The 14,240-nt window shown below is 41.0% G+C and overlaps 1 protein-coding gene across 1 annotated transcript; it reads left to right on the forward strand.

Moving 5' to 3' along the window:
- The first annotated feature begins 994 nt into the window (after positions 1-994).
- Positions 995-14,028, forward strand: LOC121653166. The gene is made up of 3 exons (XM_042006447.1): positions 995-1,624; positions 5,809-5,862; positions 13,028-14,028. The coding sequence occupies exons 1-3, from the start codon at positions 1,231-1,233 to the stop codon at positions 13,258-13,260; spliced, it is 681 nt and encodes a 226-aa protein (XP_041862381.1). The 5' UTR covers positions 995-1,230; the 3' UTR covers positions 13,261-14,028.
- The last annotated feature ends 212 nt before the right edge of the window (positions 14,029-14,240 follow it).

Below are 14,240 nucleotides of genomic sequence, written 5' to 3' on the forward strand. Positions count from 1 at the left end.
TTAGAAGACACAACATTGAATCCACTTTCAGAAAAACCTTCAGATGGTGAGGAACTCACAGATAATCCAACTAAGAGAAATTGACTTTATTACATTTTATTCAGTTTGTCTTTTATTGTTTTACTTATACTCAAAGGCCACTTTATTGGGTGCCTGTTGTTACTTCTGAACTGCCTTAATTCTTGATGTCATATGTAACAAGGAGTTGGAAAAATTCCTTAGAGATTTTGCTCCATATTGATTGATCTGGTGGCTGTGGAGGCCGTTGGAGTCCAGTGAACTCATCGCCATGTTCTAGAAAGTAGGTGGAGATGATCTGAGCTTTGTGACATGGTGCATTATCCTGCTGGAAGTAGCATCAGAAGATGCTCCATTGTGGTCATAAAGGGATGGACATGGTCAGCAACAATACTCAGGTACTCTGTGGTGGTTAAACCAGGGCATGTTGGCACTAAGGGGCCCAAAGTGGGCCAAGAAAACATCCCCCACATCATTACGCCTGAAGCGTTGATCCAAGGCAGGAAGGATCCATGTTTTTATGATTCCACCAAAAGAGCAGTTTCAGCCTGTCTTACCTCAGATGAATTGTAACTAAAGCACATGAGCCATGAGTCAGGGATACTGATTTATTTATTTATTTCTGAGCCAATCTTCCCCACAAGGGGTTGGGAAGATGGGGGGGGGGGGGGGGTTACATGTGGCTTCCAGCATCCCCGCTGTCACCCCAGTCCTACATTTCAGACCCGAGAGCAGTGGAGGGAGTCTCATGACTCCTCCAGGCTCATCGGACCATCCTCTCCATCCATTTATTTATTTATTAATATTGGGTAACCTTCAGCATCCCTGCACGTGACGGCGCCGCCCGCAGACAGCTAAAGATTCCGAGTGTTCGCGTGGAGATTGCGGAAGCATTTGTTTATTGTGGATTACATTGTTCCTTGTCACTCTAACTCTGCATCGCTTCTGGTCTCACTTCTGGAATTAAACTAAGTATTTAAGTCTTCTCATTCCGTTGTTATTCGTGCGTAAAAGCTCCGCCGCTCGTCAGTGAATCACGCGCAGTTCCTTTCATCAAGTTTGCAGACGCACCGATGAGCTCGAGTCAGAGGGAGACTCTCGCATCTGAAGGAAACTGTTGGATTATTAAAAAGATCACTTTCAAGGACGACTGCTCCGGAAAGTTTGGTGTGTGTGTCCGCGTGGTGCGTCCTCTGCGCACGAGGTAATTACATGGAAGAAACAATGTTTTTATGCAACACGAGTGTCATAAAGGACTGGGGCTATTTCCTGTCTCAGATCTTGCCTCTGATGAATAAAACCACAGGCTTGGTAAACATTGATAAAGCGGAGACGGTGACCACCACCGTGGCGACATCCCTGCAGCCGGACGGCGCCATGAGCGCGAGCAACCCGCCTCTCAACTCCAACCATACCTCGGGCATAGTCTTCCAGTACTCTTTCTCGGAGAGTGACCTGCTGTACACGGACTACAGGACGCCTGCGCGTGACTCCATCCCTCTGCCCAAAGCGGTGCTCTACCTGGTCATGGCCGCGCTGGTGGTGGTGGCTGTGGCGTACGCAATAGTTGGACACCTGGTCAAAGATGTGGTTAATGACTTTGTCGGTATGTTACCCCTGTTTGTTTATGCGCGCTTAGGCATACAGTCTGTATGCACGCGCTGTATGATACAACACAGAACTGGGATTAAATGAGCTTGGAAATAATTTAAATCACTAGGGGAAAAAGGTGGTAAAGTACTTAACTGCATTATATTCATACATTAATCATGCAAATATATAACATAGAGACTAAAGTCATTTTATGTAATAGTTATTTGTAACACCAGATTGAGCTTATCATGAATTTAATTTCTTCTTGGTCTTCCTTTTTTTTCTTTTGGGAGATTCCTGAAATAATAATGAGACCGACTGGTTATTCGCTGAATAGATGACTGTGGAAGGCATTCATTGGGGTGTTTCGCTACCCCTCTTCCCATAAAATCCAAGTAATCCTGATGTAAGTGCTGGTCTCACATCAGCTGATGACCTTGTGAGGGACTCCTCCTGTCAAGCTACACTATCAGCGACTAGAAATGAAGAGGAGGTTTTTTGTACTTTGATTTTTTAAGAACTTCCTGAGAACTATACATAATGAATGAAGGAATAAAACAAAGTCTATATTAGGACCTGCTCTTTCACAGGTATGGTGAGCTGGTTATATTAAAGCAAATGACAAGATTCAGTCAGGACAGAGGGGCCTGAGCAGCTCCATGGCATCATGGTCTATCAAACTGAAGAAGTAAACTCTCTTTGGATCAGTTGAATCTTTCTTACGGCTTTAATGCTTCAAAACATACAAAAATCCTTTGAGGGAAAAATACAACATAAAAATGGATAAAAATATCAGAATTTTGCTCCTTAACTCAGTTTGATGTGTGATATCAAATTCAGAGCAGAGGTAACTTTATGGGGGAGATTTTTCACTGCACTTCATTTTTGTAGTTAGAGCAAATAGTTTGGAGGCAGTTACGTTTGGAAATGTTTGGACTTTTGGGTTATGTAATCATTATATTTAGGGATTAAACTAGGATTTCTTCACAGTAGCTGCAGTTTACAAAATACTGTATTTGATACAGTAACAATTTGGTTACAGCAAAAACACAATAAAAGGATTAATTAATTATTGTTTTTATTAATGTAGATGATTTATTTCTATGTTGAAACAAAATGTTTTCACTTATACTGATATCACAAATCACCCCCAAAATCTGACTGCCACTCCAAGTTTAGACAATCAAATTCCAACAAATATTTACTGCAAGCTTAATTTTACTTGGGTAAACCTCAGATGCCCAAGTGCAAGTGAACGCAGCATGTATTTGTTTTATGTGATGGTTCTGCATCAACACCACCATGTTCTGGATCACAAAGCAGCATTCATACAGCATCATCTCTTCACCTCACATACGGGTAAAAATATTTGTCTATTTCATGAAGAGGATGTAAAAGTCTAAAACCACCAGATGTGATGACTGTTTAAAGTTAAATTGGCGAATGATGCTGAAGAAACTGATAAAACTTGTGATCTAGTATGAAGTTTTTCTCATTATCAGTAAAGTAGAATTGTTTGTGCTGCAGTGATAAAAAACAAACAAACAAAAAGAAAACATACACTACAGGATCATCCTGTAAACCTTTGTTTATGATGAAATATCATTGGCTGTTTGCTTTTACAGAATTTGTTTTCCTTTTTACATTAGATCACTTTTTTAAATATTAGTTTAATAATAAGTAATAAGTAAATTATAAAATAATAAGTGAATTATTTCCTGAAATCTAAACCATATTTTTCCCATTCCCAGGTCTCATTCACATGTGGCACCATTTTTCCAGTCTGTGACCCTGTAAGGCCCCTGATCAAAAATGTTCTACTTCCGCCCCTGCTCAAGCAGCTAAAGACAAAAGCTCTCCTTTTTTGTTATTTAAAACCGTTTACATGAACAGAACCAAACTCAGTGTCTCAGGTCACCGCATTTCTGCTAAAACAAGACAAGAAAATCAGGAATTGAAATGTTGGGTATAACAACAGCAGAAAAAGCAAGTTTGTTTTCAGCGTCAGTGATCCAGAGCCTCGTGTAGAGTTAACTTTAACTTAAACCTGTAAGGCGTCATCGCTGGCTGAGATCTTCCCAGCTCTGATTCTAAGAGGGAAAATAAACTCACACAGATCTGAGATCACTTTTCAATAACCCCACAGCTGCTGGTATTTTCCCGTCTTCCCTGAACCTGCTTCAGACTGACGAGTGATGACGTCTCAGACTTTGACTCATTCACAAAAACAAAAAAACCAAATGAAAAAAAGTAAATCATTGCTGCAGGTTCTATAATCAGGAGACTTCTAATCAAAGCTCTGATGGCTACGAGTTCCTGGTGTCTGGTATTTCACAGCAGAAAAAGAAACACAAAGGAGTTTAATCGTTTTACATGTTGAAAGTATTGTTTTATTATTCAGAACCAAAAATATGGGAAAGGTTTGTTGTAATATTGTAATTGTAATATAATGTTGTTGTAGGGTTTCTTTATTTTGTTTTTTTCAACATTACATCGCTTCAGAAGAGCTGATTTTTTCACTTCCTGACACACTAGTATTTCTCTCTGTTTCCGTGTGTACTTGGCCCAGCTCCAGGTCCGGGTTCTGGAGAGGAGTCATCCCTCCATCAGACCTGTTGAGGTCCGGGTTGTGGAGAGGATCCATCCCTCCATCAGACCCGTTGAGGTCCGGGTACTGGAGAGGATCCATCCCTCCATCAGACCCGTTGAGGTCCGGGTTGTGGGGAGGATTCATTCCTCCATCAGACCCGTTGAGGTTCGGGTTGTGGGGAGGATCCATTCCTCCATCAGACCCATTGAGGTCCAGGTTGTGGGGAGGATCCATCCCTCCATGAGACCTGTTGCCACTGATCTTCAGTCCAGTTTTTGTGTCATGTGATAAACCTCAGCCTTTCCTTCTATTTTCCCATCCTTAAGAATAGCTTTTTGACAGCCACGTTTCCATGGAGACGATTTCTGATGAGGCTTTGGCCAACAGCAAATGAATCAATGGGAGGTCTAGATGCATCTCTCAGGTCTTGGTTCAGGTCTTTGTTGTATTTGTTCCTATTTCTTCAGGACATCACTTTCAGATCCTGTTGATCTGCCTTTTTTTTTATGAAAAGGCCGGACACTTATGTTCTTTACTTGTCTTCTTCAAATATTTTAAAGACAACCTATACACCTGGGATCCTCAGTCCTAGTTCTCAAGGACCAATGTCCTGGTGGTTTTAGAAGTTTCCCTGCTCCAACACACCTGATTCAAATCAATGGGACTTAGCAGAATTAACTTCTGGACATGAAGCTCTGCTAATTCTGACAGGCTGACAGCTTTTTGGGAATCACAGATGCAGCTAGAGATGGGAACAAATGATGTGTCTGCGACAGGCTGCTGGTAACAAAGAGCCTAAAGATCCAGTTGAAAACAGGTTCTTTACCAAGTTGTTACGTGTGAACACATCACTGGTTCATCCCTTGAGTTGGGAGCATTTTTAAGCCTGAATGTCACTGGTCAGAGTTAAGTGGCTTCACAAGAAAAAACAAACTGCTCTGAACATGGTCAGGAAGAAGGACAAAACTGAAAATGGTCAAAGAAAAACTTTGATAAAGACCTTCAGAAAACTGTAGAATTGTTGCTCAAAGTCACTTTAAAATTAAAAAGAAGTTTTGACTGCTTGAAGCAAACTACAGAGAAATGAGAGCTGGATCAATACTTTGGTACAGTCTCATACTTTTTCATAGCTGGAAGGTGTTGATATAAAATCTTTAGGTCATCCTGATGATATATTAGAATTTTATAATAATTAACTGAACAGAGTTAAACAAATTTACTTTTAAACATGATTTTTTTAACAGCTACTGTTTGGCTTGTTATTAGTGGTCATGCTGTTGGGACAATCAGACTGCTTTAATAATAATAATTTTATATTTCCATGCACACTAACATCCGTCTTTTGTTTTTATGTTCCGTCATAAACAGATATGTTGATGAAATACCAGGTTTTCTTTGCTTCTGTCTGAATTGTATTCATCTGTTGTGCAGAGTCTAAGCACTGCTCTTAAACATCATCATCACTAACTGTTACTGAGTCACATGACCACACCTGTCCACTTGTGTTCATGTGACATCTGCCTCAGCCTTCTTCCTTTGTCTCCATCATTTCTTATGACTGTGTGCTGAGTCTCAAACATGCCTGTTCTGTCGTCCACTTTCCGCAGGCGGAGGCAGGTCAATTGTTGCTGAAGGTGACGGCGGCGAAGCCAGTGAGCCAGGTAAAAAACAAAGCTGACGTGGGTCACAGTGTGCAGCACTTAGCTTTGCCACAGAGACATGCTGACCCTCCTCCCCCGGCTTCCCATGCTTGGCTGTAAGAGCTTTTTCACCTCACGCAAGAATCCCACCATCATACAAAAACTCACATGTGTTAAAAGTGTAAATGTGGAGTGTCTGTTTCTGCAGCTGTTTTCATTCAGTCCAGAGAAAGTGCATCTTGTTTGCAACAGGATGCTTCTCTGATACAATAAAAATGTAAAGTAGCTTCTTGTTGTCATGTTAAGATTTAGAAAAAATAAAACTGGCCGGAGTTTTATCAGTAAGAATAACTTGGGATAATCAAATTTGGCTGAGATCTGGAGACTTGTTTGTAAATGAGATACAGTAGATTGTAAGCAGAGGTGAAATTGTTGATCATTAAAATTACAAAGTAGCCTCGCTTTCCATTGGAAGAATGATGTAATACCTCCGGTTAAGCTTTTATCTTGGGTGGAATTCAGCCCCAGGTTGAATGACTCTGCAGGTAGATGCTCATTTTGACTGAATCTGCTGCGCTCTGAACTGCAACAGTGAGCGCGGCCACTGAAATAAGTTTTTTAAAATATTTACTGACAGAGCTGTCTCACTTTGAGATGTCATAACTGACAGGAGCACCCACACATGAATAAAAAAGATGCAATGGATCACTTTCAGCTGCCTGTATGGCAGCTCGCAGCTCGTTCCCGCTGTGCTGTAACAGTCATGGCTAACAGAAACAGTGGTCTGCCTCAGCCGTATGGCAGTTAAATGCCATTTTGTACTGTTGTGTCAGTCTACATGTTGTCCTGGGGAACACTAATTGGAATAAAGGTGTAAACACACCTCCAGGCCTGGCTCCAGAGGGGGGGCCTGGTGGCCAACAACCAGGCAAGGGAAACCTAGATCCATTGTTTTTATTCATCATAGGGGTCAGCTTTGTCTGGTCCCTCCCCAAGAGACCTGTCTGCCATGGGTGACCCTACCAGGGGCATAAAGCCCCCAACAACATAGCTCCTAGGATCTTCAGGACGCGCAAACTCCTGCACCATGGTAAGGTGGTGGCTCAGGGAGGAGCAATCTTGAATGAGTGATTAAATAAGTGAAACACAACAACAACAACAAATGTATATATTAGGATCAGTTTTATATTAGGATCAGACATCTTTCTACTTTCCAGCCGCTTCCTTAATGGACACATTTTATACTGCACATGCAGTTGCTCTCATGACCACTAGATGTGACAGATTATTTGAGCATACTTATTGCTTGTGTTCAATAATGTTATTTGTGATGGCTAATTTATTTCTAGTGAACAAAACAGTGGTCAACAAACTGAAAAGGGTAGAGCTGTGAAGAGAATTTGCAAAATGTCCGAAAATTTTCAGTTAGATTTGAGTTAATGCACCAGATACCTTTAAAAAAGAAGCTGTGATGAGATGTCATAGATCAGGATTGGCCAACTGCAGTCCCTGAGAGCCGCAGTCCTGCAGGTTTTAGATGTTTCCCTGCATTAACACACCTGATTTAAATTAAATCGATCTCCACCTGCTTATCAAGTTCTGCACAATGAGCCATTATTTTGAATCAGGTGTGTTGGAAACATCTGAAACTTGCAGTGGCTCAAAGGACTGGAGCTGACTACCTCTGGCATAGGTCCTTAAACATCATCTAAGAAATATTTTTTTTAATTAGAGAAAACCAACCAATTTGCTTGCCCAATAGCTGAAACTATGTGCTGCTTCACACCAGCTTCTACGCAGCCCAGCAGATGAAAACATGGGAAATCCTGAATGTCTAAAACATCTTCATGTGTGGATGGAGAAATTAGTTGGGATGATTTGACTCTGCTTATTTTGATCCCCCAAAAAAGTTCACAAGCCACGTATCTCAGGATCTTTAAGTAAATCCTTGATTTGCTCTCCCTTTAAATTCATGAGGAAACTTGACCTAAGTTTGATCGATTATTATGTTACACAAATAGAAGCAATAAATTGTTATTACTTGCCCAAACAAACCCTGTGGAGTTGATTTTAGGAGGAATAGTCTTCTCAGCTGCATCCACAGTATTACTGATTTAACCTCTGCATGTGTGGAAAGTTGATCAATTTCTACCGTAAACTTGACTTCAGACCAAGCTCACTCTCTTTTTGGAACATGCATTAAACTGACAAATAAATAAATAAACAAAAAACACACAAAAAAAACATCAGTTTGACAAAATTTTTATAGTATTGACTAGTGATGCACCAATACAGATACTGGTATTGGTATCAGCCCGATACCACGTGCATGTACTCGTACTCTGCATTCATAAAAGTGCTTCAATACTACAAAACCGATACCAATGTGAAAAATCTTGTCAAATGTAACACATTAACGAAGAGATGAATCTGTGTAATTGACAGGCATTTTAAAAAAATGCATAAGCGTATAAAACCACTAATAACCACTAAAGTCTGACGCTGATGCCCATGTTATCAATCATGACATTATAGCACTCCTAGCTGACTACAGATCAGCCCTGCGCTCCAAGCTCAAGATGTCCTCCCAAGAACTTAACCACAAGTTGGATGGAGTCCAAACAACCGTTGCTAGCCACCACAACAGACTATCCTCACTAGAAGAAAAAGCTGACACTTCTTACCAGCGGCTGGAGGAGATAGAAACTTTATGCACTCAGCTTCAAACTGATAACAGGAAGCTGAAGGCTAAGCTAGCTGACCCGGAGAGGAGAAGCAGACGCTGCAACATTTGGCTGATTCCAGAGGGAATTGAAGGTTCCACAACCTATGTAGTTCTTTTTTAAATTTCTTCAAGAGGCTGTGAGGAAATCTTCTAATCCGCACCCAAACTGGACTGGCTCACCACAGCACGACCCTCAAACCAAAGCCACGACTTGTTATCATCTGCTTCCACCACTTCCATAGCTGGTCCGGGAGGCTAGGAAGAGAGGTACAAGTTACCAAGGTCATTTATTCAGAGTTCATTAGGATTACTCCTTGAAAGTGCTCGACCAGAGGAAGGAATATAATAAAGTGATGTCCTCCCTTTACAAGATGGGATTGAAGCCATCTCTCCTGTACCCTCCCCAGACTTTGCATCACCCAGCAGGCAAAGCATTTGGTAAACCCTCCTGACTGATTATTTGATTAGTTCTGGGGTTAAAAGTATGATCACACCTGATGATGATCAGTGTTTGCTACCTTTTTTCTTTAACTTTTTCTTATATTGAAAAATTTCTCCTCTAACATTTTTATCTGTTTAACAGTGTTATTATGCATGGTATATTTAAACATAAATTTGGTGAAATAACCTTACTTGGGGCATATATGTGCTTTGTCACAGCAGTGAACTGAATCTACCACAAACCACTTTATCTTCCTTATTTATGAAGATTCTGACCGTTTTCCAGCCTTACATTTAGAGGATGACTCATATGATATAACACACAATTAACCACTCAGTCATCTGGTTCACACTCCTTACCAGTGAACTGTGATGGGATTTATTACTACTTGTATCTGTATTTAGTATTGGCAAGCACTCAAATGTAAGTACTTGGGGTCAGTCCTTGGACCTCTTCTGTTCAACTTGTATATGCTCTCTTTGGCTCAAATATGACAGAACTATATCATTAATTATCAAAGTTATGCAGATGATACACAACTTTATGTGTCTCTGTCACCAGATGACTGCAGTCTAATAGACTTATTGTGTCAGTGTCTGGAGCAAATAAACACCTGGATGAGGGAGAATTTTCTACAATTAAATGAAGACAAAACTGAGATTATTCTGTTTGGTAGCAAAGAGAAGAGGGTCAGCATTGGTAAACACCTGGAGACTCTGGCTCCTAAAATCACCAACCAAGTTGGTAACCTTGGAGTGTTGATAGACTCAGATCTGACTTTCAGCAGCCACATCAAAGTTGTCACTAAGAAGCTTTTTACCAGCTCAGAAACATCAACAGAATTAAAAGTTTAGTCTCCCAGAAAGACCAAGAGAAACTCATCCATGCATCCATCTCCAGTAGGCTGGATTACTGTAATGGTCTTTTAACAGGACTTCCTAAAAAGAGCATTAAACATCTGCAGCTCATCCAAAACGCTGCTGCTGGATTTTAACCAGGACTAAGAGATCTGAACACATCACACCAGTTTTGAAATCTTTACATTGGCTTCCAGTCAGTCACAGAATAGATTTTAAAACCCTTCTGATTGTTTACAAATCCCAGAATGATTTAGGCCCAGAATACATCTGTGATATGTTCAGAGAATATAAACCTAGCAGAGCTCTTAGATCCAAAGACTCTGGTCAACTAGTCCAGACCAGAGTCCAGACCAGAGTCCAGACCAGAGTCCAGACTAAACATGGAGAAGCAGCATTCAGCTGTTATACTGCAAACAAGTGGAACAAACTGCCAGTGGAGATTAAAGTTTCACCAAATGTAGACACTTTTAAATCCAGGTTAAAAACATTTCTTTTCTCATGCGCCTATGCATGAAATCTGCATGTTAACTTCGTTTTAACTTATCTTGCTTTTAATCATTTTAATGGAATTTATTATTTTATTGTGATTATGTGTTGATGCCTTTTACTATTTCTAAATATCTGTAATGTCTTTGTTTTATGTAAAGCAATTTGAATTGTCCTGTTCATGAAATGTGCTGTACAAATAAACTGCCTTGCCTTGCCTTACTTGTACTTGTACTCGGTTGACAAAAATGTGGTATTGGTGCATACTGATTACTGAATAGATCCACACATACAATTTCTGGGCAACAGGCTTGATCCCTTTATTCCCCCGTGGACTGGGACTGAGAAAGCCGATTTAGGAGGCAACTCTATGCTTGGGAGAAATCTTGTTCTGCCTACTGTTTGTTCTTCACACTCATATCTATCTGCCTGAATCTCGGCTTCACATCTGACAGAACAATGATTGATGTGTCTTAATTCAAAATGGCAGTACCACACACGAGGGGGCTACTGTGCAGCAGACATCTCCCCCAGAATCAATTTAATGCTGCTTTGCCTCTGATGGAATTACAGAGGCTGAACCCATCACAGCGTTCTGTCAGATGAAGTTTGTAGTCCTGTTATGTTCATGTTCTAAATACTCAGTTTACTTGTTTCTGCCACATGCACTGATGTTCCAGCATGTATCTGGATGCACTTTATGCATACAGTAAATACAGTCTTAGATGTAATGCACTTGACTGACTGCTCACCATTGGTGTGAGTTACTTTGTAAAAGCAGAGGTTTGTCAATATGCTGCTCTGCAGCATTCAGGTGTGTTAATGCAATGCCAAGGAGGAAAGACATTAGCAATTATATTAGAGAAGCAACTGTTGCTGTTCAATCTGGGAATGGCTATAAGGTCATTTCTAAAATATCTGGAGTCCATCATTCTATGGAGAGAAAAATTATTCACACATGGACTTCCCAGGAATGAACGCCCCAGCAAGTTCAGCCCAAGGTCAGACCCAAGAGCTACATCCTGAACTCCCTAGGCTGCAGGTAGCATGTTAGATGTTAAAGTTCATGACCGTAAAATTAGAAAAAGACTAAACCAGTATGGCTTGTTTTTGGAAGGGCTGCAGGAGAAGGACTCTTCTCACTAAAAAGAACATGGCAGCATGGCTTAGGTTTGCAAAGCTGCATCTGAACAAAGATTTCTGGAACAATGTCCTCTAGACAGAGCAGACCGAAGTGGAGATGTTTTGACAGAATGCACAACTGTTACGTGTTGGCAGACCTAAATGCAGGCAGATCAGGCAGGAGGCAGAACGCTGCTGGCGACAAAGGTTTATTGCCAAAACCATGAGGTATTTATACACAGAGGGCGTAATAAGGAGCAGGTGAAGTGAATGTGTAATCAAACCAGGTGAACTAACGAGCCAGGAACAGAAAACACAGAGCACATGAGGGAAAGCTGGAAACTGAACTAAACATTACAAAACCAAAAACCTAAACCATGATCATAACAGAAACTAAACAATTCAAAAGCCAAACACAAGACACAAGAACCAAAACTGTGAACTGTGACATCAACAGTTTGTTTGGAGAAAACACAAACACAGCATATCAACACAAACACCTCATACCAACTGTCAAGCATAGTGCTGGAGGGATGATGATCTGGGCTTGTTCTGTAGCCACAGGACCTGGATCTTGTAGTCACTGAATGGACAATGAGCTATTCTAGGGTCAGATGTGAGTCCGTCTGTCCGACAGCTAAAGCTTGGCTGAAACCAGCTCATGCAACAGGACAATGATCCCAAATACAGCAGCAGATAAAACACACTGACTGAAAATACACTTCCTGGCCCAAAAAAAAAAAAAGAAAAAAAAAAAGAAAGTTGCCACTGCGTTCAGCTTTGATTCCAGCAGCATTCGCTGCAGGATTGTTTCCATAAGCTTCTGCAATGTCACAATTTATTTCCATTCAGAGCTGCATTAATTTTTCTCCATATTGATGATGGGAGAGTCCGACCACTGCAGAAGTCTTCTCCAGCACATCCCAAACATTCTCCATGGGGTTCAGGTCTGGACTCTGTGGTGGCAAACCCATGTGTGAAAATGATGCCTTCTGCTCCTTGAGCCACAGTCTGGGTCACATGAATCCTGGTATTGTCATCTTGGAATATGGCCGTGCCATTCCTGAAGATGGAATAACCTGCTCATTCAGTATATTCAAGTAGTCAGCTGACCTCATTCTTTGGACAAATAATGGTGCTGAACCTAGACCCGAACCTAGAACTGACCAATTGCAGCAACCCCAGATCATAGACTGCCCCCACAGGCTTGTACAGTAGACACTAGGCATGATGGCTGCATCCCTTCATCTGCCTCTCTTCTTACCCTGATGCTCCATCACCCTGGAACAGGGTAAATCTGGACTCATCAGACCCAGTCCCTTAAGTTCTCTTCACATTGTTCATGTAGAAATGATCTCACTTTCGTTATTAAACAGAGCCCTGAGTTCCACTGGTGTTTTTCTTCCATTTAATTTCACCAAATGTTTAATGAATCTAGATCACTGTCATTGAGGACTTTTTTCCAACCACTGCCATGGTGTGGCAGATTTCTGTATTCCTTCACTAAAAATATCACGGTAGCACCCTGACTGTCCTTTTGTCTCCCTTCAGACTGGGTGTTCAGTTCTCGTCGAGCTGCAAACCGCAACAAGCCCGAGATTAATTGCATCACCAACAACATGACGGAGATGAGTGAGTTGGGTGAAAGGCCTCGGCTGGTGGAAATGAGCTACATATCCCTGAACCACACCAACTGCCTGAGCCCAAACAGACCAGAGGAGATCGTCATCACCATAGATGAGACGCTGGAGCAGCATCCTCCGGACACTTACTCTGGGACCTAACTGGGACCTCCAACCCTTTTCTGAGAGAAACGAAGCAGCATTATTTGCTTGCTTTTCTTGTTAAAGTGGATTTACAAGTCTGCCGTGAATTCAAGCTTTATCCACTGATCCATCACCTGCAGGTGGGTGGTAACACCTGTGTAAAGATGGTCCCTGAGGGGACATCAATGGCTGATGTTTGTGTCTGACTGGACTCCTTTATGCTGAGATTAATGAAGAGGATGGCTGCTGGTGATTTTGGAATACCAGTCAGAATTGAAATGTTTATTTTTTTGTCTTTGTGCTAACCCTTCTCATCATGTAACCTCTTAAGCTTGTGAAAGTACCACATTCTTGCAGTGAACTTTACCTGAAAACAGTATTTAATCATCCTAAATATACACCAGCTGTTGGTCAGTGCTTACTGTAATATTACCAGTATCGAGGTTAAATACTCCACCTTCATAACAACAGTGACAGTTTTTTATTTTTCTTGATGCGGTGAGACAATTTTTTAATTGTAAAATTTGCATTAAGCAATTTGAATGACACCATTATTTCTGTGTACTTAGACTGTAATTACTGAGGAAAAAATGAAATTTTGTAGCTTCATGTAATGAGCTTGATGTGAAAAAGTGATAAATCACCCGTAGGAACTCTGGTTACATCTGAATGCAAAAAAGTTAAAAACAAAAGCTATTCTTCAGCCGGTCACATTTCTGGTTAAACGTTTTAACATGTCCTTGGGATCAAATACCGTTTATTGCTCTTTTATTGTTTTAATGTTTCACATGTCATGGGAAATGTCTTTTGCTAACCTGTATTACCTCACGGTTAAGGGCTATGCGCTGCTGCTGACGCAACTCAAAGCGACAACTGATGGAGCTTATTTTTCTGTACAGACTATGATCATCATCTCATGCACACCCAGCAGGTCTAAGCTGTGCATCTGGCTTGTAAGAACAGAAGTTTGTTCTGCCTGAAGTTAACTAAACATTTCT

The sequence above is a fragment of the Melanotaenia boesemani genome, chromosome 14 (genome assembly GCF_017639745.1).
Source record: "Melanotaenia boesemani isolate fMelBoe1 chromosome 14, fMelBoe1.pri, whole genome shotgun sequence".
NCBI lineage: Eukaryota > Metazoa > Chordata > Actinopteri > Atheriniformes > Melanotaeniidae > Melanotaenia > Melanotaenia boesemani.